The following is a 25,448-nucleotide window of genomic DNA, read 5'->3' as shown; positions in this document are numbered from 1 at the left end:
CTCGAATTAATTACACGGAAGATGGGTCTACCGTGATAGAGGAGTGGCTGCCGTGGACAGGCCAGACCTTCTATCTCCTTTCAGACCACGGTCCTACGTTCTCCGTGATTTTTCTTCCTCCTCGCCACCTTCGACCTCGGTAACCGCTGAAAAAAGGACTCTCGGGAGCCGGCGAAAGAATCGAAACCATTCAAAATTCTGTTATCGAACGTCGACGATCGACCGACCAGTCGACGATATTTCGCGCGATTCTGCCCGGCGAGACGCAACGGAATATGCATGGCGAAATGCTGTCCCTTAAAAACAGCGACGCGGTTCTCATTCGACGACACACGCGTGTCTTTAATTTCCCGATGAACGAGCATTCGAAGCATTCGAGAACTCGATCCGATAATACGGTTTAGCAACAAGTTGTACCTCGTGCGTTTCCCCTAGAGTTTCCTGGTATCAACAAGTGAATCGGCTTCCTGGCTGGAATCTCTATATCGCTTTCGGTTTGGCTCCACAGGTGGTAACTGAAACTTGGATTCGCAAGATTCGCTCGGCGAACACCCCGACGTCGATTGTCGCCGATTGTCAAAGCGACACGGCGAACGTGCCCGGCCCGGCCCGGCCCCGGATCGGGAACGTATGCGACCGTCGAACGAATTTCAGACGTAGCCTCGTCGACCGTCGAGCGCCTATCGTCTTTGGGTGTCGTTCATCGATCGACGACGATTCTCCCTCGTCATTTACGCCGGCAATCCAGCGGCGGCGGCGGCTGCTGGAAGAGACGGAAAGGACGACAGAGCCGGGCGTCTTCGTTTATGGAACGTGATGAAAGGCAGTTTAATAAAGCCCCGATCCTGGCCCGCGTATCAAGAATTCCTGGGAAGCCTCGCGTTCCCTCTGACCTCGAACCGCATTCCCCCGATCCGCTCGGTCCCATTCTTTCGTCCTCCCCCGCTTTCGCCGTAATCCGTACGGCGGTCTATCGCCGAATACTTCTTTGTTCCACGATCGCGGCTACCCCCGAAAACCACGAAGCTCTCCGCATCCTAGGCGCGGTGGAACAATTCCGTTCCCTTTGGCCCGTCTCGGTCGAAACGATTCGCAGACTTTCGGCAAACGCTTGCAACGTTAACGGTGTGCGCGAATCGACGCGATTCGCGAGCACTCGGGCGAGCAACGTCGAAAGCGAGCAAAACAAGCGAGACGAGCGAGGCAATCAGGGGGCGATCAAGGCGATGGAAATACGAAGAGAGAAAGAGAGAGAGAGAGAGAGAGAGAGAGAGAGAGAAAGAGAAAGAGACGAATGATGCATCGAATTGGAAGAACGGAGTAGAACGACGACGAAGACGACGACGATAGGGATAAAGTTGGTAGGGGTGCAGTATTAGGGGTAGGGACAGCGTTAACGTGGTAGCTGGCGGAACAGAGCGAAGAGAAGAGGAGGAAAACGGATCGGTGAACGATGCGAAACTATAAAGGGGCGGGAGCAAAGGAGAACAGTGGGGGCTTCCGGAGGCGCGATGGACCATGCGCTTTCGGTCGCGAAACTTTGGATCTTCGAGGATCGCGAATAGAGGACGAGGACGGGTGACGAGCGACGGGCAGCTGGTGACGGGTAACGGTTAACGGTTAACGGTTAACGGGTAGTGGGTGCGCGGACTATGTAGGATACAGGGGGTACACAGGGTACAGGGAAATAGGGGATAGAGGACAGGGGATATAGGGGGATCGGGGACAGGGCACAGGGTGACGGGCGAAGAAACGGCGGAGTCGCGAACGTGAACGCGGACGCGAACGCGAACGCGAACGCGGACAACGGTGGGCAGAGAGTGCGACGGCCCCGAGCCGGAAAAATCGGGGTGAGATGCACCCTTACTGCTCTCGTCGCTCTCAATCGGCCGCGGAGCTTCCACCTGGAAGCACGGCTGCTCCTCGACGTCCAGCCAACCGTCTACCCACCGATTGCAACCGATCTGCTGCACCGTTTGCCCGGCCGTAAATCTTCGTATCGCCGCAGTACCTTTCAAAGATCCGGCCCGTCATAGGTAAGAAACAAACTTTTTCTATTCTCCTCGCAATAATAACACCGGCGCCCGTTTTTCTGTTTCTCGTTTATCGCTGTCGCGGAGACAAACGATACCCGACCGCGGCAATTTCGATTTCTCGCCTCGCGATCCTCTCTCGATCGACACGCGACGACGACGACGCCCTTTCGCGATCTTCGAGCCCCGCGCTATTATCGATTACGCTCGCTTTACCGTTTACGCGCACGATTACGCGGCACGTTTTACATTTTGCGTGGACGTTTTTTAGGCCGCGTCCTCGCGGTTTATCTCGATCGAGGAGAGAGATCCTTTCGCGTGCGGAATTGGCCTTCATCCGGATAGTCTACTACTACTACTCTTTGTTTGCGACGGATCGCGTAACTTCCTAATCGAGATTTTCGTTCTCGGGGAGTTCTACCCTCATTTCCGCGTGTCATTCGCAGCTCTCTCCTACGAACGGGACGACGGCCACTCGGTATCTCGCGGAGGCGACCGGGTTTCGCGCGCCGATAACGAAACCGCGAAAAACAGAGATCGAGATGTCAGCGAAAATATCGATGAACGGAGTAATATCGAACGCGACGCGCAGATATTATCCTCCTACCACCCTTGGATCTTTCCCCCTTCTTTCGGCGCGCGCCCCTTCGAAGGTGGTTCGAAAGGTATAGCGGAATCTCTGGTATCAAGCTCGCGACGTTAATAGAGCGATCGGTAACTAGGTTATAAAGCAATCTGCATAACCCTACCCTGTACTTTGCCCGAGCTGCAGGCTTCTCCTGTACCACTGCGAGCGGTCTCGTAATTACCGGCTATAATACGATTACTCGATCGCCAGACCCTGTAACCGAGAAGTCGCCGTCGGACACTCTGCTCTCCCGTCGTCTTTTCTCTCGCTCTTTCCGCATTCTTTGCGCATCCCTCTTCCAAACACTTGTTTACTCCCTCCTCCACCATCGCTGCCGCCTCCTATACTCCCTTTTTCCGTCTCCCCCCCCCCCCCCGGTCACCTTTGACCGTGTCGTCGACGGGTGCCGAGTTCATCTTTCCGTTCTCGTCCGGCAATCTACGATGCCGTCGAGCAAGAAGCCGAGGCGAAACGATCGTCAGGGTTATTTCCGTGGAACGCAAATTCCGTTTCCAGCCGGTAGCTGCGAGACTCTCGCCGGGCCTCGTAAATTCGTTTAGACGATATCGAACACGTAATTTTATTTCGCTTTCCTGTTTGTATTCAATCGCCTCCTTTCAAAGTAGCAGCGGCGACGCTTCGATTTCCATTCCGCCTCTCGCCTTCCTTCTCCTCTGCCGTTCGTCGCGCAAACACCTCGCCCCGACGACGACGCGCGTTTCGTTTCTCCTCTCGCTTCGTTTCTCCTTCCGAAATTAAGGGGCAGCGAGTCGAGTTTTCGTCCCGGCTGCGGGACGCATTTCGAAAATCCCGAAGCTTCCTGAATCGTGCGTTTACACCGGCTTACCGATCGGCCTCCCCCCGGTCGGCCGCCTTTCGTCGTAAATATTCTCGACAGCGCGACGAAACGAGATACAAACGAGACGAGAAGAAGGGTCGTGACGCGACAATTCCGGACTGGACGGGGTGAGACGGGATCCGCGATACGAGCCGACCAGACGGCAACATTACTTATGTACACTTGGTTATAAAGGCAATGTGTGCCGCTTAGGCGAGTCGTCGCGAACAGTTTGCAACGCCGCTGTCACCGGCAACCGAGAAGCTAGATAATCCACCGACAGCGAACCGTTGAAACGTATCGAGGGCAGAACGATCGATCGGAGGAGGAACCGGAAGGTAAACGTACGTGTAAGAAAACAAGCGGTTCCCGCGCGTTTCCAGGAAAAATCGGGCCGATCGCGCGAACGCTTCGCGACGATCGCCGAACCGATCGGTTGCTCGATTAATCTTACTTGTCGACGACCAACTTGTTGAGGCGCGAAGCAACAGTTTGCCTTTTAAACGCGCCAGCTTCTCTCTTCCCTCTTTTCTCCTCCTCGGCATCGACCCTATCGACAGACGTTTCTTTCTTTTCTTTTCTTCTCGCCATCCCCGTTCCTTTCTCACGCGTCGCTTCCGCGAATTCGTCGCAGAGAAAAATCGGACAATTTTCACCGAAAGAATATCGCGGCCGCGATGGCCCGTGGAACGAGGGGGCGCGCGTTTCACGGGTCGAACAATGTTTGAAACGGCGCGTAATTGTCGGCGAACGGGATCTAGTTAGCGCCGCCCGCCGAAGTATCAAGGAAACGTCGCCCCGGTACGTTCGAGAGATCCGGTAGCGTCTAATCGCGTCGATCCACGAGCAGCAGCCCTCGATTGCGGGCCGCGTTAAAGTTGTTTCAAAGACACGATCAAGCTATTCACTCGGCGGAACTGTAGGCACCGCCGTCTCTCCCGGCTAGACTGTTCGGCTCCAGCAGTACTACTAATTGCTTTCCAAAGTTCAGACTTGCTTCGTGGAGAGAATCGGGCGTACGGCGCGCGGCTCGTCGAGAATTTCATCGGGCGCGATTGTAAGCGCGTCTCGTCATAATCGCGTTACCCGCCCCTTGCCACCCTGACTTTTCGTACTTTTCGTCTTTCGCACGCGTTCGTCGCGAAATCATCGGAAAAGACGGAATAACAATCGAGCGCCGGGAGGAACGCTTGCGGACCAGTGACACGATTCTAAGATAAATCGAGCGACTCGACGCCCGGACACGATTTTTCTATTAGCTTGCCCCCCCTTCCACTCCTGAAGTCGGCGCTATTGCTCGCACCCTCCGACGCGTCCCGTCCCGTCGGTCCCCGAACTCTCGTTTCTGGATTATGATCGCGCGTTTCTGCCGCGAACGCGAGTGCGACGAGAAAAGGGGCGTAGTAGACGGGGTTGATAAGAGACGAAAAAAAATGGGAGGAGAGAAGGAGAGAGAGGGAGAGAACGAGGGGCGGGAACCGATGGCATAGCGCGACACGTCCATCGAATCGGGATAACGAGGTCGGATGAGTTGCTGGTCCCGCAGTCACTTCATCAACGCGGAACCAACTAAGCTGTCAATCGCAAAACCACTACCGTGTCAAACCCTTTCGACAGCAGCCGGTTCCCTCGATAACGCTCTCTCGAAGCATCGATTCCGGGCTCCTGGTTTCGCGTTTCCGGTGGCCTCGCGCGACGACGCGACGCGACTTATCGAAAATTGAATTCGCGTTCGCGCGATCAACGATCGCTTTTCGGCTATGTCGCCACTCGGCGCGACTGTCGCGAGAATTCAATTTTTTCGACCCGGACAACGTAATGAAAGGAAACCGGAGAGGGAGACAGGCGGCGGGACGGACGGAGTTAGAAAGAACGATAAAGAAAGCAAAGAGCCGATAAAGACTTCTCGTACAATATAGCCGACAACGGAACCGCTCGCGGTCATTCTTCGTTGTAATTACCGAACAGATAAGAGAATGAAACACGACGGAAAGGAGAGAAAGCAAAGTATCGGACCGCCGACGGGTGGGCGGCTGGACGGCTCAGCGGCCGGAGAAAAATCTTCTCCGGCTTTTCCCGAGAATAATGCACGCACCCAGGGGACCCGGCTTTCAGAGAAATGCTGATTGCTTCCCCCTCTCCCGCCGCGGCTTCCTTCCTCCCGGCCGCCGATTCTCTTGGATCCTTCGATTCCCCTGCCCACCGCCTTATCAATCTTTGACTCGCGTCCCCCGCAGGCACCCGCATACCATGTGCCGTATCGCGGCTATGCTTATATCGTCTGCACCCAACCTATACCATGTATTATGTATTTTCTATTATATTATGTGGGATCGCGCTAGAAACCTCTCCCAGTGCCGCTCGGGCACGCGTTTGTACACGCCAAGAAACGGACGCGGGAAAAGACGGAATAAAAACGGCCGAGAGCGGTCTCCGATCGAACGATCGGCCGCGATCGGACGATACCGGGGGTGGACAGAGTTTGATGGAGAGCAGCGCGGAATATAGGGTACAGTTGACCAGACGGGGGAGGAATCAAACGAGCGACTTATCTCAGGGTGCCAAGCCTCGCGAGAACGCGTCGCGCGCCCCGGGGAGAGTGACAAACGCGTTTCTCGCAAGGTTCGCAGAGGCTGAACGAAGCCCGAACTTTCGTTGAAAATCGAGAAAACGCTTTCGAATATAACGGCGAAAAGGGGGCGTGGTACGATTCGTTGGCGGGCGTCGCTTTCAACGGTCTTAATGGTTTGCTATTCACGGGGAGCGTGTGAAAATTAGCTGGGCTAAAAGCATCGAGTAATCGAGTTATTACGAATAAAAGAGAAGCGGTGAGAGCATGGGCTGCGGAATGGTCGCGCGAGAGGCCATCGTAGATACCATTAAAAGCGTCTAATTAATGCCGTTAAGGCTTCATAGGCTGTGCACCGCGCGATCGAAGCGTCCGCGATCGTTCCTGGATAGCGGCAATAATCGTTGCGAGTAGATCCTCGCCGAGCCAATCCGATCCGATCGGCATTCCGATTCGAGTTCTACACGAGCGGGAACGTTCGCAAAGAGTTCGGCCATTTTCCTAGCACTTTAGTCATTTTCCTCGTTTCGAGCGTTTCATCACCGGTAAAAGCAGAGACCGCGATCGTCGAGGGGACGCGTAGACGATCCGGTCTTAGAGTTTCGTTTCCAGTTCGTGGAATGGAAAAATCGTTCAATCTTCCCGTATAAAGACCCTCTGGTGTTCGGGCCGCTCGACAAAAAGAAAAGAAAAAAAACGGTCTAAATGTCGTCCGATGCCAATTCTATTTGTCGGGCCTGCGCCCAACGATCGATCCGTACGGCCGATCGACAAATCCTGTGCTCGTAACAAATCTAATTAAGACAACTCTTGGGAATTTTCGATCGCGAGCGATACGAGCGTGTTGGATCTGCGAGCAACTATTGTCCCCGTGGTCGTTTGCGCGGACAATACATCCAATTCTCTATCCGTTTTACAGCCGGACAACTTCCTTCGTTTTAAACGGAACAGCTCGAACGCGGCGACCGATCGGAACGGCGGACAGTGATGCGAGCAATGGAAAAAAACATCAAAAAATCAATATCTTTTCTTCTTTTTTATAAGAAGTAATCTAGGGTATTTATTCATACGCGAACAATTAGGGGAAAAAAAGAACAAAAAGGTAACCCTCTACACCCAGGAAACACGACGTTACTATGGATAATGATCTATTGGGTTGGGATAGCGTTATGTTTGCATTGTCATTATTTTGTTATGGTTATAAGTTATTAGTCCTCAGCTTTGATAGTGACACGTTTAGGTTACTATATAGAAACAAATTCCGCGTAGTTTTGTTTGCAACTGATAGTTTGCTGTCAATTTTGACCAGAAGTGCAAAAATGAACATTTTCGACACATTTTACTTTTTTATTTTCATGAAGGCAAGAAAGCGACCGAGGTTCACAAAAAGATATGTGAAGTTTATGGCGTCGATTACTTAACAGAACGCACGTGTCAGAATTAGTTCAAAAAATTTCGTTTCGAAGATTTTTCACTTGAAGATGACCAACGTTCTGGCCGACCTTCTGAAGTTGATGATGACAAAATCAAAGCCATAATCGAATCGAATCGTCGTATAACTGTACGAGAGATTGCAAAAAGGTTAAATGTATCACACACAACAATTGAATATCACATAAGATGCCTTGGACTTGTTAAGAAGCTCGATGTTTGGATTTCGCATGAATTGAAAGAAATTCACTTAACACAACGAATCGGTATTTGCGATATGCATTTTAAACGTAATGCAATCGACCCTTTTTTGAAACGAATTATCACTGGTGATGAAAAATGGATCGTTCACAATAACATTAATCGAAAAATGTCATGGTCCAAGCGCGATGAACCAGCACAAACCATATCGAAAGCTGAATTGCGTCAGAAAAAGATCATACTGTCAATTTGGTGGGACTTGTAAAGATGTTGTGTATTACGAGCTGCTTTCAAGCAACCAAACGATCAGCTCAGATGTTTACTGCCAACAACTTATGAAATTGGAGGAAGCGATTAAAATGAAAAGGCCAGAATTGACAAATCGCAAAGGAATCGTGTTCCACCACGTCAATGCGAGGCCTCACACATCTTTAGCAACACGTACAAAATTATAGGAGCTTGGTTGAGAAGCGATGTCGCATCCACCATATAGCTTTGACCTTGCATCAACGGATTATCATTTATTTCGAAGTTTACAAAACTTTTTAAATGGAAAAAATTTTAATATTGTCGATAGCCTCAAATCGCACTTAATTGAGTTTTTCTACTGATAAGGACCAGAAGTTTTATGAGCGTGAAATCATGAAGTTACCAGAAAGATGGAAAAAGGTCATAGAACAGAATGGAAAATATTTGACTAATTAAAGTTCATTTCATGTATAGCAAAAATTGAATTTTATTTCACATTGAAATACCGAAATTACTTTCCTGCCAAGCCAATACTTGCCTTTGCTTTTTCAAGCATTTGCTCGTTACAGTAAGTTCTCCCCAATTGACGCTCAAGTTGTTCACAAATGTGGACAATTTGGGAAGAGTAGATACGATTATTCGAGTCTCGCGGCGGGTTTTTATAGTTACCGATTGTCAACAATTATAAAAACGAGCTGCAAGGCTCGAATAATCGTGTCTCCTCTTCCCAAATTGTCCATTTTTCTGTACAATCTGAGCTTCAATTAGGGAGAATTTACTGTATGCCGCAGTGTTTCTAACATCGAGTTATCCAAAGTACACGGCGATAAATATAAATATGAATGGATTGTTCAGTTGAAGATATTAAACACTTGTTACTTCGATCGTGAAATCGTTTATTTACTTATCGTATATTCAGTTTTATTGTCTCGAAGTTACACATCCATTGAGGACTTACTATGTACGTTCGATTATCTTTAACTTAACTTTCCTCCAAATTGCTAAAACATGTCCTGGGATCTCTCAACGGAAAACTATTCCTTGATCTGTCCTCGACATTATTATACAAAATTTTCTTGCAGTGGCCTGCATTTGTAATTCTAATCATGGTTATTAGTAGCGCGTTCGAGAACAAATCAAGACATTATTAAGAAATGGGTTTGTTCGTTACCTAATGACAAACAAATGGATGTGTTTCGTTTCATTCGGAACACGTTCCAATTAAACGATCGCACAGAAGAAGTTTAAAAAGGTTTAGAGAAATTGTTCAACCTTCTATGAACAATATGCTATTGATGTCTGATTTTTTCAAATATTTTCGTATATCCAATAATTCTTAAAACAAAATTACAACACTAAATGTTGCTAGAAGATATTTTTATTCAACAAAAGAACAAAATCATTGCACTTTTCTTTAACATGACTGCATATTATTTATGTAGAAATCGATTCATCTTTGCATTTCCTTGACAAAATATTAACTTACTTGGATCGAAAATTAATTAGTTTCGAAATTATGATTACTGTCTCGAACGTCCATAAGATCGCATCACTGCGCGACGCACGAATCGAACTCGATCTCTCTATTCGTCCATCTGTCAGAATCGTGCGTTTTTATATTTCAGGTGGTACGACGGAAGAGGTGGAAGACAAACGCGGTGCGAAAGGTGAAGATGAGTGGCGTGGAATGGACAGGTTGGTTGCAACGATGCCGGGAATCGCGCAGACTGATTCTCGTGATCGTTGCCATCGCCCTGCTTCTGGATAACATGCTGCTGACCGCAGTGGGTAAGCATCGTGCCGTAGAATGTGGCCGAAAGAACGCGACGCGAGAATAAATCTTGATCTATGCTCGGCCGTTCGTTCGCTTCAGCCTATTTCTCTTTCCCGTGTGCCGTTGTCGCGTTCGCCGCAGATCGAATTAGCGCCAAAAAGAGGTCCTTTCCGCGATGAAAGAACCGGAAGACCGAGAGGATCAGAGGGCAAGCCGGCATACTCTGCTGGACACTCGGCTCGGCTCGATTCGACTCGGTCGGACTTTACGGTTACGGATTTTCCAGCGGTTTAACTTCCCCCTCTTTGCGCGTCGGATATGGTCCGATGTGCTTTGATTTCTTTTATCGCCCGGTAAGATGTTTAATTCACGAGGCACGAGTTTCCAGCAGGTCCCTCCAGGGTTCGGAGACGTCGAAAACGTAATATACGCGAGGGGACGTCCAATGCGTTCCGGCAATCCAGATAAGTGGTCATACATTTATGGAGCGTATACGAAACAGCTTTTCCTCGCGCTTTTCTCGCGCTTTCCTCGTGCTCTCCCCACCTGCGCGCGCGCTAACAAATCATGAGATGCGCTTTTCGTTTGCTAAACAGAACTCGGATCATTGTCGAGTACCTACGTTCGTCCGGGCCTCGCAGCCTCGGTTACCGCTTCCCGTTTCCGTGTTTCGTCATCCGACCGGGCAATTTTCGTGCGTCAGTTTCGCACGCGGTTCGATCGACTTCGCTGCGAACTCGAACAACCGCCGCGCGATCCTCCGCGTCGAATGGAAATCAAAAAATCCGACCACGAACAAAAAAAAATGATCGATGTCGTTTGGAGGTGCTGGGATTTGAACCCAGGACTTTCAGCATGCGAAGCAGACACTCTACCACTGAGTTACACCCCCGCGTTAAAGTCACGGCTCGCGAATCGCGTTCCCGTCGAACGCGAGCTCGTCTCGAAACTGCGGAAGATGGAAGAGTCTTGTTGTTGCAGTTCCGATCATACCGGAATTTCTGTACGACATCAAGCACCCGAACTCGACCCTGAGCCAGCACCTCGAAGCAGAGAATCATGCCCGAGCAGTGGCCGCTAACAATCAGCGGATGGCCGCGAACGGAATCAGGACCACGACGGCGAACCCGAGTTTCACCACCACGCCTAAATGTCCTTGCGCGCCGAACAGATCGAACGATTCACAGCTGGAATTTCTCTACCCGCCGATCCTTCCTGTCAACGATCCGACCGGTAAGAGTTCGCGGATCTCATTTCTAGGGATCGGATCGAGTACCTTGCAAACAGGTTTGAACGTCGATTGTTTTCAAATTCGAACTTTCTATTTGGGTTGGCAACTAAGTAATTGCCGATTTCAGTTATAGATGTCTCTCACTCCCATTTTTATGATATCCGTAAATGTTATATTATAAAATTATTATTATTATTATTATTATTATGTTATTTTTTATTATCCGCGAATGTTAGCAACCGGACAAATTGAATGCAGCGGTCAAGGAAAAGCGACCAGAATTGGTCAATCGTAAAGGTGACATTTTCCACCAGGACAATGCTAGGGCCGCACACGTCTTTGTCCACTCGGCAAAAATTGATGGATATTGGTTGGGAATTGATGTTACACCCACCATATAGTCCTGATCTCGCGCCATCGGATTACCACTTATTTCGATCCCTGGACAACCCTCTTCGTGGTAAAACTTTTAATGATGACGACGCTGTAAAATCTCACTTTACTCAGTTTTTGGCCGAAAACGATCAGACTTTCTACGAGCGTGGAATTTTCAAGTTGTCAGAGAGATGGAAAAAGGTCATCGAACAAAATGGAAAATACATTACAGATTAAACTTCGTTCCAAGTAAAAGAAATTTTTTATTTCATTGAACAAATCGGCAATTACTTAGTTGCCAACCCAATGCAAGGTACTTTGAGAAATAAAAACAGAACTCCCAAGTATACTCGCGAATCTATGTCAGATAGTTTCGAAAATTAACGATGTTGGAAGGCAGTAATATATAATAATTACAACGATAATAAACAGACTGCGGATATTTTATGCATTTATGATAAAAAAATAGGTTGGTGAAATCTGAAACTGCAGAGAGCTTATAAGAGTTTAAGATTATCTACATAGTATTAACAACTAACTGACATTATTAAACCTTTGCACTCGAGTGATGACTACAACTCGCCACTTAAAATTGTTATAATAACGTTTCAAAAGGTTTTTAACATTGCCCAATCTTGTTTGTATTTCAAAAACTGTTAAAAGTGTAATTGTTGCACGAAATTCAATTTCATATATGCAAAATACACTTGAGTCATACAAAGTGGAAATACTGTAAGTCAGAAGAAGTATTTTAAATTCAGAGTTAAAATGGTTTCGAATGCAAAGCGTTAAGCAACGAACGAAATTTCTATCTTGTTTTTGTTTGTTGAAATTTATGAAGAAAGTTTTTATTTTGTATAAGGATACGATGTCCAGTAATAAATGATAATGATGATAATACATATGTATTCTTAAAAGGACGGAGGTGGACATTAAAATGAGTAGCGTACATTGACGATAGAAGATTGTTTAACACGTTCGCTACCAGTTTCACCGGCGTCTATAGTTATTGTATTTATCGTATTGGATCATCGATACATGATCAATACAATAGTCTCATTGTTCGAGAGCAAAAACAAATCAATGTTCTCAGAACTGTCCCGTTAAGCGAAATAGAAACATATGCAAAGTATCAATGATTTGTCTCAAGGCTCGAATTGCAGGGCCTAACCATGACAGATCCTAAATATACATACAGGGTGTCCCAAAAATGTCTCGCAATCCGAAAGTGGCGGGTTCCTCAGATCATTTGAAGCAGCTTCTTCCTTTACAAAAATTTTCTCCGAGGCACCGTTAACGAGTTATTAACGAAAAACAGTGACCAATGAGAGGCGAGCTCACTGGCGCGAGGCGACCGAGCCAATGAGCGGAACTGGGTTTCGTGCGCTGGTTAGCTGGGTCGTCTCGCGTCAGCCGTACTCGATTCTTATTGGTCACTGTTTTTCGTTAATAACTCGTTAACGGTGCTTCGGAGAAAATTTTAGTAAAGGAAGAAGTTGCTTCAAATGATCCGAGGAACCCGTTATTTCCAGATTGTGAGACATTTTTGGGACACCCTGTATACATGGAGACTCGAGTTTTCTTTTCGGGATTTCAAAGTCAGTCACTGCTAAAGATTCGTTCCGTAAAGAGCTATCCGCAGTGTCGTGAAATAAAGTGTCGTGAAGTAAAGTTCCTACCACAACAAGTATGTATTAAAGTGTATGTTCTATTCTACACCCGTTTCCAATAGTTTATGGGCCTAGTTAACGTTTAGATATTGTACTTTTTATTTAAAAGCTGTGTTGTAAGTTTATAAACTGCATATAAACTATCGCTAATTAATGCATATAAGTGACATTTAATTTAGCGACATAAAGGATTGCAAGAAACACCATAATCGAATATTTATCGGGTTCCGCGGGTGCAAAATTGGAACACCTTATCGGTGACGCATCTATTGTTAACATTGCATCGCATCTAATTGTGACGGTGTAATAATGGCGATCGAAGTGTAAAAGTTTTTTAAAAATAGTAGAAATAAAATGAATGCGTTAAACCAATCTTTAAAAAATAACAAACGTGGACAGATATCAAAGTGTCAACATTGTGAAAGAAGAGGACACAAAATTAAGGACTGTTTTCTACTATAAGAAAAATCAACGATACCATGATGAGAAGAAAACGACGGCGCAGACAGTTCAAGTGGCAGAACCGAGCGGATCGCATGCAGAAGGTTCAAATTTTACATTTATAGCCAGAAATTTGGAAACATCTGGAGTCTACTAGACTCGCGGGGGCGTCAGACCATTTTATAAGTAGAGACGATTATTTTATAACCTTCGAAACGTTGAAGCCACCTATAAGGATCGCAAAGGCCGAAACTTTTATCACAATGACGAGGGAGGGGAACATCCACGTGACAAGCAACTTTGAGATCGAGGGTGTTGTGGAGGATGTGCTCTACTGTTAGGATGTCCCATATAATTTATTATCCGTAAGGAGGATGTAGTAGGTAAGGATGTGCATCACCTTCGATGAGGAAGATGTTCATGTTAATTAGATAATTTAATATGCATTGAGTTTAAAATTAATACGAACAGGATAAACAATCAAATGTCACAAGTTCGTAATGCTATCAATAATAACTATGAATTATGGTATAGAAGATGATGGATATCGGAAAAGTTAATTTATGCAGTTTAGGGAGAAACAAATGATTGTTGATATAGTTAAAAATACTGAACCTAATGGTGGTTTATGTGTAACTTGTAGATTGCATCATACTTTGTGATTACATTATTACTTGTAGATTAGATTATACTTTGAAAAAGCTAAAGATAAGACATTGTTTATTTTTTACACTGACGTTTGCGGACTATTACTTCATATCTACCTATTACTTCATATACCGTTAATAGCAAGAATTATTTTTTATTAGTTACAGATAATTTCATTCACTATTGTGTCACATATCTGATCACGTATAAATACGTATTTTCTGTATTTAAAGATTTTGTTGCTAAATTAGATAAAGTATTTTGGGAAGAAGTAGTGCTTACCGTTACATTTCTAATCAATTTGACTCGAACTAAAGCTTTAAAAAAAAAATAAAACACCGTTTGAATTATGACACGGTAAGAGATTTAAATTCAGATATTAAAAAATTTTTGGTTCAACTGTTTATATTCACAATAAAGTTAGGGAAACTAAAGATGAAAAATCATGGGAACGAATTTTACTTTGCTATGAACCAAACGCTTATTATGTGCGAGATGTGATAAGTGAAACATACGTTGTAATTAGAGACGTAATTGTAAATGAAACGAATTACACTTGTAACTCTACCAGAAATGAGACCTGAAAGGATTAATGAAAATGTTCATAATAAAACTGGTGCATCTGACATAAGGTCAAAATCAGTAAAGATGGGTGAATTCTTTTAAAAATCTGATAACGATAAATCAGATGTATTGAAGTCGAGGGTAAAAAACTTTTTTATCTGAGCCTAGAAAAAATTTTTAAAATGCCTTCGTAGATCTCGATAACTCATATGCGTGCTGAAAATTTGATCGAAATCAGTTAACCCAGAGTCGAGCTACAGGTGTTGAAAGATTTAAAAAACTGCAGATTTCTTCCTGTTTTTGGTCAAAATCGTGATAAAACTGCGATTTTTGCAATCTTTAAATTGTTGTAACTCATAACGTCAACCGATTTCTTTTTTATAGGCTCAGATAAAAAAGTTAAGAAACGAGAGTTTTTTATTTTATTTTGTTCAATGCTATCTTATATGGAATGAATACATTTCAATCGTATGTATATTTGATTTATTATTTATTGATAAACGGACTGGAAAATCTTTCTATACATAATAGTTTATAGATAGGAGCAAGACATTAGATTAGATTATGTTATTGCACTTGTGAAAATATTATGCAATCGATGTTTAAAGAGTTGTAGGAAACCGATAAAAAAATGTATGCGTTTATGACAAAAATTCTATACATAATAGTTTATAGATAGGAGCAAGACATTAGATTAGATTATGTTATTGCACTTGTGAAAATATTATGCAATCGATGTTTAAAGAGTTGTAGGAAACCGATAAAAAAATGTATGCGTTTATGACAAAAATTCTATACATAATAGTTTATAGATAGGAGCAAGACATTAGATTAGATTATGTTATTGCACTTGTGAAAATATTATGCAATCGATGTTTAAAGAGTTGTAGGAAACCGATAAAAAAATGTATGCGTTTATGACAAAAATTCTATACATAATAGTTTATAGATAGGAGCAAGACATTAGATTAGATTATGTTATTGCACTTGTGAAAATATTATGCAATCGATGTTTAAAGAGTTGTAGGAAACCGATAAAAAAATGTATGCGTTTATGACAAAAATTCTATACATAATAGTTTATAGATAGGAGCAAGACATTAGATTAGATTATGTTATTGCACTTGTGAAAATATTATGCAATCGATGTTTAAAGAGTTGTAGGAAACCGATAAAAAAATGTATGCATTTATGACAAAAATTAATAGATATATATCATGCAAAGCATTAGACAGGTTAAAAGTATTTACGAATGTCAATATATTTGTTCTGGCTTGTAGAAATTATTGATGGAAGAAAAAAATTTCTATATGGTTTTTGTATCTTGCGACTGATGGAAACATTTTTGCATAAAAATCCGCAGTCTAATAATCGTTAAAACACTACTGCTTTTTCGGGTAATAATCGAAACATATGAAATGAAACTCGGTTATTGAAATTGTCACGGATTCGTGAGTATACATATATTGAACTTGATTACTTGAGCCGTTTATTTTGAAAGTGGCATAAGTCACTTTATTTTGAAGTCGATATATTTAAGGGTTTGCGTTTTAACACGTTTAAAAATATGGATGCTATCTTTCGAGAAGATTTACTTGTATTTGTTATCTCAGGATACTGATATTTTTCTCAGTATAAATAATTTCGTATAAATATTAAAAAATCACCACTTTTCATTACGGTAAAGTGACTTAAGCCACTTTCAAAATAAATAGTTTAGAAAAATGACTGACATATATTAATTTTGTCCGACGTATTTTACCGAAGTGATGTTTTGAAAGGGCAGTGATTTACTAAAACTGTTGAATAAATTACATATATAATAATAATTTATACCATGGACATATTTAATATAAAGGTTTGATTTAAGTATTTTTTATTTTAATATTCATAAAATACAAAAATAATTAGTACATTTTGAAACATAAGTATAAGTAATTTATATGAAAATACATCAGTTCAATTGAATTTTCGTCATCAATAGGAGTGATTAAGTCCTCGGAAATCGTGTTTTGTTTCAAATTTTTAAAATAACTGCGGTATATTGGGGGTATATAATTAAGCAAGACCATCATGTCTTTGTATTTTGCTGAAGAAACAGGACGAGATCCAGCGTATAACATAATATAATATATAATATATATGTATTATATAATATAATTTACAAAACTGCACTATTCTTTCGCACTTATAAAAATAAGTCCAGTAATGACAACTTTCTTAAAAATACTGAAAGTAATTCAAAACAATACTTCACACACACTTATCACACGTTTCTATTTCTTTTACACTAAACCCCGCAATTAATTTCCTGAGTACAGCGACTTACGCCACTTTCAAAATAAACATGTTTGTTATACCGTTAATTAGCAAAACTTCTCTCGAACAAATCTCAATAGTTCTCAACTTATTGATTGCAAATTTTTTTTAAATGAAAAGATACCGTTCAATTGTAATTAGTGTTACCATTAACTCGATTTTTTTGAAAAAGTGACTTATGCCACTTTCAAAGTAAACGGCTCACTTATTTCCCGATTTTCCCCGCGTTTCTGCCCTGCCAACGACTTACCGAATGCGTAGAAAGCGACGCAGCCATCGAGAATTTGACGGAATGGAGAGAGAAAGAACAACGGCATCGAGAACTGTTGGAAGAGACCGTCGCCGTCGGAATAATGTTTGCTTCGAAAGCTTTCGTGCAGCTGCTTGCCAATCCGATCGTAGGTCCGCTTACGCACAAGTGAGTAAAACACAACTGTTACGAGTTACGCCCGCTCCGTTACGATATGACTCGCGATCCCGACTACCACATGGACAAGTACACGCGGTATACGTGTGTATCGAAATGAAACGATGCCCTTGCTTGCAGGATCGGTTACAGTATACCCATGTTCACCGGCTTCATCATCATGTTCCTTTCCACGTTGATATTTGCGTTCGGACGAAGTTACGGCATCCTTTTCTTGGCCCGGGCGTTGCAAGGTGTTGGGTCCTCGTGCTCGAGCGTGTCAGGTAACTATTCGGCACTAGGTGTAATTACGGTCGCGTAGATCGTTTCCTTCGCGAAAATCCTATCGGCCGGAAGCAACCGATTTTGTATCGTGTCCGCAGGTATGGGCATGTTGGCCGAAAGGTACCAAGACGACAAGGAACGTGGAAACGCGATGGGCATAGCGCTTGGTGGTTTAGCCCTTGGTGTTCTGATCGGACCGCCCTTCGGAGGTATCATGTACGAGTTCGTTGGCAAATCGGCTCCGTTCTTGGTACTTTCAGCGTTAGCCCTCGGCGATGGTCGTAAGTAGCTTGCCTGATTGCTTCGCTACGCTCGAAGCGTGCAGAGCTTTTTGAGAAGATTTAATGTATTGTATTTAGCATAAACGAGCAAGATGCCCCTTTAATTTTTCTACAAAAATTCAACCTAATAATAATACTAATAAAAATGATAACCACATGATTACAGCATACAAAGTAAACACAAACTAAACGTTCTAGCTTCTGGCAGTGCCATATATGTAGTTGGTTTTTGAATTTATTCAAATCATCGGTGAAGAAGTGAACGTCAAAAATGTTTCAGTTCTTCAACTTCTGGTGCTTCAACCGTCCGTCGTTTACACCGAAGCGGACCCACCTTCGCTGAAAGCACTGGTCACCGATCCCTACATCGTGCTGGCTGCGGGTGCGTCCATTCGCCCGAATTTTTTTCATTCGATTCGTCGATACCGTTTAATTCTATTCTGGATTCTATCTGTCTCCCTAAAATCTATCTCCCGTGTCAGGTGCCATTACGTTCGCCAATATGGGCATAGCTATGCTCGAACCCAGTCTCCCGATTTGGATGATGGACACGATGGGTGCAAGCAGATGGGAACAAGGCGCCGCGTTTTTGCCAGCAAGCATCAGCTATTTAATTGGAACTAATCTGTTCGGGCCGCTCGGACATAGAATGGGCAGGTCGGTGGTGAACACAAGCGTGGAATTATAATTAACAAATTCTTTTATTTGTAAAGATATCGATTCTCTTGACTTAAACCTTTGCACTCCGCTGTCCCCTCTCGTGGGACATCGTAATTCTAGCATATCACTCGGATGTCCCCTCTCGTGGGACATTAAAGTTTATTAGTGATTACGGGGAACTGAGTTATTTCAGTGCAACTTTTTGAGACATGCAATGTTTCCCTGAAGTTTTCTCTTGAAATGGCACAAGAAATCAAATCAAAATATAGTAAAATTACTAAGATATATACAAGAAATGTCAGCGGGTTTTGACGAAAACGTGAGAGGCGTGCTCAGGACGGCCGAGCATTTCAAAGGCGCCATTTGACAAGAGCGATAAGGCAAGTTTGTAGAAGAAATATCGGTATGCGAACATAGCACGCACTGTATAATGAGATTTATAATCATAAAATCTGGAGCAAAAGATTTTCAAAGCTGAACTCAGTCTGGTTTGAAGCGTCAAGCGGTATAAATAGATCTAACGAGTGAGAAAATCGGAAAAGTGATTGTTCTCTTGGTAAATCAATTGTTTGGTAAAAGTTTTTTTGGTAAATATCATCTTGTGAGTTAGTAATATCAAATAGAAATTTTCAACCTATGCATTTATTCATATTTTTTATTAGAACAATGGCAAAATGTTCAAACACGAATGAGTCTCATGACACAAGTAGTAGTAAAGATGAGCTCCAGATAGACGTTTATACAGATATGTTAGAAAGACTAACTGTAGAAGGTTTTCTTCTACAGTTAGTCTATCGTTTTGATAGCAGTGATAGTGATATCGTCCAAGCAACAAGGCGACGAGAGAAAGAGTTCGCATAGATAGCGATTACAACAACAAAACAAAATTATAAAACAAATAATAACAAAATTATAAAAAATAAAATATTGATCTTTTTGCAAATTTCTCGATTTCAGCCAATTCATATAAGTCCAATATCATTATAATATGTTAGTTAGTTCCAAAACCATACTAAATAATACGAGGTCTGTAAATGCCCGTTTCTGCCGAAAAGTGGCGCTGAGTAGCTGGTAGCCAACGTCCAGAATGGTTCGGAGTGCTAAGGGTTAATCCTAATAGAGACTCAAGTACTTAAGACTAATAGTACGTATACGTATTTCGAGAATTCGTTTTAGCTGGCGATCGATGCTACTGAGGAGCAACGAGTCAGGAGAGTTTCATTGCCTGGATAGCTCAGTCGGTAGAGCATCAGACTTTTAATCTGAGGGTCCAGGGTTCGAGTCCCTGTTCGGGCGGGATATCTTTTTCTTGTTTTTTTTTTCGTAGTTTCAAGTCGAGATCGTCGTTCCAGCAATTATCCTTTACTTTTAAATTAAATTAAATTTTTTGTCACAGGTGGTTGGCTTCTTTGATCGGACTCGTGGTTATCGGTGTTTGTCTGATGTGCGTGAGTATCTATTTCATCCGATCTGACCCATCGGCTAATTGCAAAGCTATTTTGCCATTTCTGCTGCCTCTCCGAGATAAACACGATCTTTTACACCCGTAGATACCACTCGCAACGAGCATCGACCATTTGATCGTACCCAATGCCGGTCTGGGATTCGCTATCGGTATGGTGGACAGTTCGATAATGCCCGAATTGGGCTATCTAGTCGACATTCGACATAGCGCTGTTTATGGAAGCGTTTACGCTATCGGAGACGTCGCGTTCTGCTTAGGTTTCGCCATTGGTACGTATTCCATCCGTTTCATCGAGTTTTCGGCGCGTCGACGGACAACGAGGGCAATTAACAGAACAAAATCATCGAGAATGGATGAAAAGTCAGAAAAGCACAATATGATTGCATCGACCGGGAATTGAATCTTCTTTTTATACAAATTTTGATTTGCATATTAGATAAAATATTTTGTAAGAGAAAGTACTAGTAACTGTTTTATGCACAACTTAAAGTTGACTTGAAGTTTTCCTTTACAATCGTATCATTTTCGATTTTCCGAAACAATCACGCGATTCTCTTTCAATCCATGTTACTCCGTCGTAAACACTTTCGCTTTTAATCTGAGATTAATATCATTTAAAAAGTTCTTGCAACTTAAAATTCCTATAAAACTTTCCCTTAGAAAATGGAACCAATTTTTCCCAAATCAGCTGTTTGTATAAACTGCTTTGCATTTAACCAAACTCAATATATAAAAAAAAAAATCAAAAATAAATTGCATCGGCCGGGAATCGAACCCGGGCCGCCCGCGTGGCAGGCGAGCATTCTACCACTGAACCACCGATGCTTTCGATGTATGAATTCTGCCAACTCTGATTTCCGTCGCCTTGCTGCTAACTTATGTATTGGGTTGGCAACTAAGTAATTGCCGATTTGTTCAATGAAATAAAAAATTTTTTTTACTTGGAATGAAGTTTAATCTGTAATGTATTTTCCATTTTGTTCGATGACCTTTTGCCGTCTCTCTGACAACTTGAAAATTCCACGCTCGTAGAAAGTCTGATCGTTTTCGGCCAAAAACTGAGTTAAGTGAGATTTTACAGCGTCGTCATCATTAAAAGTTTTACCACGAAGGGAGTTGTCCAGGGATCGAAATAAGTGGTAATCCGATTGCGCGAGATCAGGGCTATATGGTGGGTGTAACATCAATTCCCAACCAATATCCATCAATTTTTGCCGAGTGGACAAAGACGTGTGCGGCCCTAGCATTGTCCTAGTGGAAAATGACACCTTTACGATTGACCAATTCTGGTCGCTTTTCCTTGACCGCTGCATTCAATTTGTCCAGTTGCTAACATTCGCGGATAATAAAAAATAACATAATAATAATAATAATAATAATAATAATAATTTTATAATATAACATTTACGGATATTATAAAAATGGGAGTGAGAGACATCTATAACTGAAATCGGCAATTACTTAGTTGCATTACTTAGTTGACATAACCTTGACATAACCAATATGTCACGGGTGTTTATATCATGCGTTTTTCAGGTCCTGCGCTAAGTGGTACGTTGGTGAACAGCATCGGATTCGAGTGGATGCTATTCGGTATAGCGGTCTTAAATTTCCTTTACGCGCCATTGATGTATTTCTTGAGAGCTCCGCCGACGAAAGAAGAGAAGAAGGTAATTGACCAGATTTCAAATCTAGATCTGGAGCTATAACACGCTGTAACACGCTTCATGCAAACGATCTACGTTGCTCGCAATTGCGACAACACGCGACAATTAGCGACCATTACGTTTCAGTCCCTGATAATTGGCGAGAAATCGTCTGTGCGCTACGTAACGTACCAGAACGAGGAAGAGGAGCAATAGACGCACGACCTTTCAACGAACAATTTTCCATTTTCGTCATTCTCGGAGGAACCACCGGCTGGACGCAATTCGCCAAATTTTTCCATTGATTATCGATTACTCGGCGCCTTTTCATCGAAGAGGTTGAATCAGTCAGGATGACGGAGCATGCTTTCTTCTTGTTGTTGAAACTCGATGTTCGTCTATAAGTAATTTACCAATGTGGTCGTCTCGCGGTAACGCGTGGATCGCGTGTACCAACAATCGCTGTTTAAATCAATTTGTTCTCTTTTGATTCTCGACGATCAAAATATTAGCAGCACCGTGCTCGAAAACCGGGCTAAAAACCGAACCGAAAAGAACCGTCTTGGAAAAGCGTTTGTAACTTTTCCATCGTTCCAAGAAAAAAAAACAAAGTGTAGAACAAGCTGTACCGGAATCATAGCGACTCTCAATATTGCGAAAAGTTATATCCCAGTTAATCTCTCGTTCAACGCAGATTGTATATAAATATGTATGTAGTTGCGTGTAACGGGATAGACGGTAATAACGAGTGCGTGCGTTCCAAAGCATGAATCGCGTCGACAGGATAATCAAAATACAGGGAACGTATTGTGCGCGTTGCGTGTCGATCGAGTTGTACGTTTGATAATTAGAACGCGTTCGATCGGTATTCGATCGTTGGATCGTATTCGATGGTCGATCGAATGTCGCCGATGACCTCTCGTGACGGAGCCGCGGAGAGCCCGCTCGAATTGTTACAGCGAGACCATTAACGAACGGAGAACCGCCTAATTAGGATTCCCTGAATGGCTGCAGGGAAACCGGTAGCGAAATCAGCGATTAGGCAGGATGAAGAGTTCTCCAAAGCGTCCTTCCTCGAATCTTGTGTATCCGTCCCGAGAACCGAGCTTTCGCGATTTACAGGTTCCACGCGAATGATACGGCAGACCTGGTGTTCCTTTCTTTCTACTTTGGTTCCTAAATTGATATTGCTTGATACGCGCGATCGACAATTCCCTCGATAACGATCCACGATCGTTGCGAGTAATACCGGTGTTCCTGAACACGCTTGCGTCGAGCGTTCGTCGAATTTGCAAATCACATAGAAAAACACGTACATGTAAATTCGGGCCGGTCAACTCGCACGAACAAGCAATTTACGCTTCCTTTACGTTGGCGCTGGATCTCGGACGAGTTCGTATATTCCTACACTCGTTATACTATTATGCATAGCACGATATATGACATACGATATGATATACATAGAACGGGTTGTAGTATAGTATGTTTGCGTAACGGACGAACACGTTAACACATATATAACGCGTACACTTCTTTCTCCGATAGCGATAGTCGCAAGCATGGTAGTTCAAATCGTTGTAGAGCCCTCGATATTATAGTCTATCTGTTAAAAATGCGAAACTTTTCCGGAACCATTCTAATGGTTTCATTGTAATGTAGTGTCGATCGCGGTCGAGTAGATAAGTCCGATCGTACGGGTCCTAAGCTACTGCGAATGCATACCAAGCTACAGCGAACGCATACAAAGAAGCTGTACAGGAGAAGATAAAGCTTTACTTACGTTATAGCGTGATAGGGTCGACTATATAAAATAGTATTGTTAAACGAAAAAAAAAAAAATAACGAGTTGATAGACGCACACTGTGTAATGTAGGATATCTCCGTAATGGAATTGTACTCGTAAATAATCTTATGAAAATTATATAGAACGCTGGTAGCGTCATTTGCACCCGAAACGGTGCATTAGCGTAGTCTCCGGGATCCATCGCGATTTTCATCCCAGGAACAATAACGTGCTCGGATGAAAAGCGAAGAGGAAGAAAAAGATGAAGTCGAGATGAGAGGAGAGGAAATAGAAGAGAACAGCTGGTCGAACGCTATGGCACGTAACGGGGCGATCTTTGAAAACGGGAAACCGATTTTGATAGGAAATACGATTACGTGTGTAGAGTTCCGCCGCGAATTCGATGCAATCCACGAGGTTGTGTCCGTTACGACACACCTACTCCCGATGAAAAGAACGAGTCAATTCGATCTGCAAATTCGTCACGAACCATTGACCCACGCGTATTCATCGAGAAAACGCGGAAACCGAAGAAGGAACAAGGCACACGCGGCGCGAACAGTACGAGAAATCTCGAGCGATTTTTAAAATCGTGTAATCTTCGAACGAAATCAAAGTCGCCATGTGTTATAGGAGGGTAAAGAATCGCACCAAGAAACGACGAATCGCCTTCGTTGCTTCGTCATAATGTTACGCTGTCCACTATATTCTATTCTATATTCTATTCTATTATAACTTATGATATATGTATATCTATATGTATGGTGCGGTGCACTCGCGTCAAGAATCCTTCGGATTTCTGTAAATACCGAAAAGACATACGTACATATATGTATTCTACGTGTTTGGGATTATAGCGTAATGTAGCATGTCGCGTCTATTTATTCGGGCCAACTGTCTTGTTGGTAATCGTCCACGTTTTCATCGCTTTGTTTCCGTTTCGTTCACGATCGTACGATTTGACTTTCACTTTATCGGTAGCTGTACGATGCAAAGTGTCGAGAACGCGATAGATGGTACCGTTGAAAGAAGATACCTCTGTTTCCTATTTTATAATGCGAATCGGTACGATCGACCCTGATCTCCAAACAATATCGAATCTGGATTAAGCGATACATATACACTACTGTGTACTGTACACGATTCTAATATGCTTTTCAATGTATCCTCTTTGTGTAGCGCGAAGAAAACTCGAAGAAAACCTTAGCGAATAATTTGTCGACAGCTGCTATTGTGAACAGACAATAAGCAACGATGACGGAAACGAACGATCGTTTTCTCGTTACCGATAATATAACGTTCTCATCGAAGAAATTTAATGAATCTATGTAGCTACACCGACCAACGAACAAACAAACAAAACGAACGAACGTCGATCCTATTTAATCGTTTCTGTACGTACGCGTCATTTGATTTACAGCTCGTTTCCTATGATCGTAACGTAAATACTTAATCAGCTGGTGTATGGGTCCGATACTTAATGCCTGTGTAGTTGTTCAAAGACAACGAGATTTGAGAAAAATAAAGATGTCCCTTGTATTAGATAAACGATGCTGTCAAAGTGAGCGAGTGGTGTGAGAAAGCGGATCCGAATGCTAGGGAAGATCATTGAGACCCGCGGGTATCGGATTCGAATTATTCTGGAAGTTTTTTTGGTGTCTAATATTCTCGAACGATATTCAAAAGTTTGACCAATATATATTTTCGTTTCATTTTTGCATCTAGCTTTATTTCGACGAATCAACCAGCATTAATCAACTTTACTCTTAATGTAAATGCGTTCTACATTCATGTGTGTATTGTTCGATATATCGTGTATCGCACCAATAAACGTGTTTCGCTCGAGGATTCGAACATTCTATTACACGTGGAATAATATGTATAACGGTACAACTATATGTGGACAGGTGCAAAAGGATCTTATTCTTATGTCATCGATATTGGACAATTC

General features: G+C 43.0%; 2 protein-coding genes and 3 non-coding genes across 7 annotated transcripts in view; 2 read left to right on the top strand and 3 right to left on the bottom strand.

Annotated features, from left to right (window-relative positions):
* The window catches only part of Mgat2 (alpha-1,6-mannosyl-glycoprotein 2-beta-N-acetylglucosaminyltransferase), a 33,410-nt gene extending 16,171 nt beyond the window's left edge, over positions 1-17,239 (bottom strand). Inside the window, exon 1 of the mRNA XM_076527101.1 lies at positions 17,222-17,239. The gene's annotated coding sequence lies outside the window, so the exon portion shown is untranslated. The remainder of the gene's footprint in view (positions 1-17,221) is intronic.
* Positions 1,768-25,345, top strand: Vmat (Vesicular monoamine transporter). 3 transcript variants are annotated; one of them, XM_033486924.2, is made up of 12 exons: positions 1,768-2,036; positions 9,575-9,737; positions 10,705-10,956; positions 17,233-17,389; positions 17,519-17,661; positions 17,761-17,943; positions 18,224-18,325; positions 18,426-18,600; positions 20,000-20,051; positions 20,154-20,337; positions 21,605-21,738; positions 21,862-25,345. In XM_033486924.2, the coding sequence occupies exons 2-12, from the start codon at positions 9,623-9,625 to the stop codon at positions 21,928-21,930; spliced, it is 1,566 nt and encodes a 521-aa protein (XP_033342815.1). In that variant the 5' UTR covers positions 1,768-2,036; positions 9,575-9,622; the 3' UTR covers positions 21,931-25,345. The 3 variants fall into 3 exon arrangements, with proteins under 3 accessions (XP_033342815.1, XP_033342822.1, XP_033342829.1); XM_033486931.2 differs by lacking the exon at positions 1,768-2,036 and adding an exon at positions 3,567-3,843; XM_033486938.2 differs by lacking the exon at positions 1,768-2,036 and adding an exon at positions 3,568-3,837.
* TRNAA-CGC (transfer RNA alanine (anticodon CGC)) lies at positions 10,544-10,615 on the bottom strand. Its single transcript has one exon. It is a non-coding gene; the product is annotated as a tRNA-Ala (tRNA).
* TRNAK-UUU (transfer RNA lysine (anticodon UUU)) lies at positions 19,827-19,899 on the top strand. The gene has a single exon. It is a non-coding gene; the product is annotated as a tRNA-Lys (tRNA).
* On the bottom strand, positions 20,823-20,893 carry TRNAG-GCC (transfer RNA glycine (anticodon GCC)). The gene has a single exon. It is a non-coding gene; the product is annotated as a tRNA-Gly (tRNA).
* Positions 25,346-25,448: the final 103 nt, after the last annotated feature.

Source organism: Megalopta genalis, chromosome 17 (genome assembly GCF_051020955.1).
Source record: "Megalopta genalis isolate 19385.01 chromosome 17, iyMegGena1_principal, whole genome shotgun sequence".
Lineage (NCBI taxonomy): Eukaryota > Metazoa > Arthropoda > Insecta > Hymenoptera > Halictidae > Megalopta > Megalopta genalis.
The sequence above is the reverse complement of the archived record's forward strand: the minus strand, read 5'-3'. Positions and strand labels throughout refer to the sequence as shown.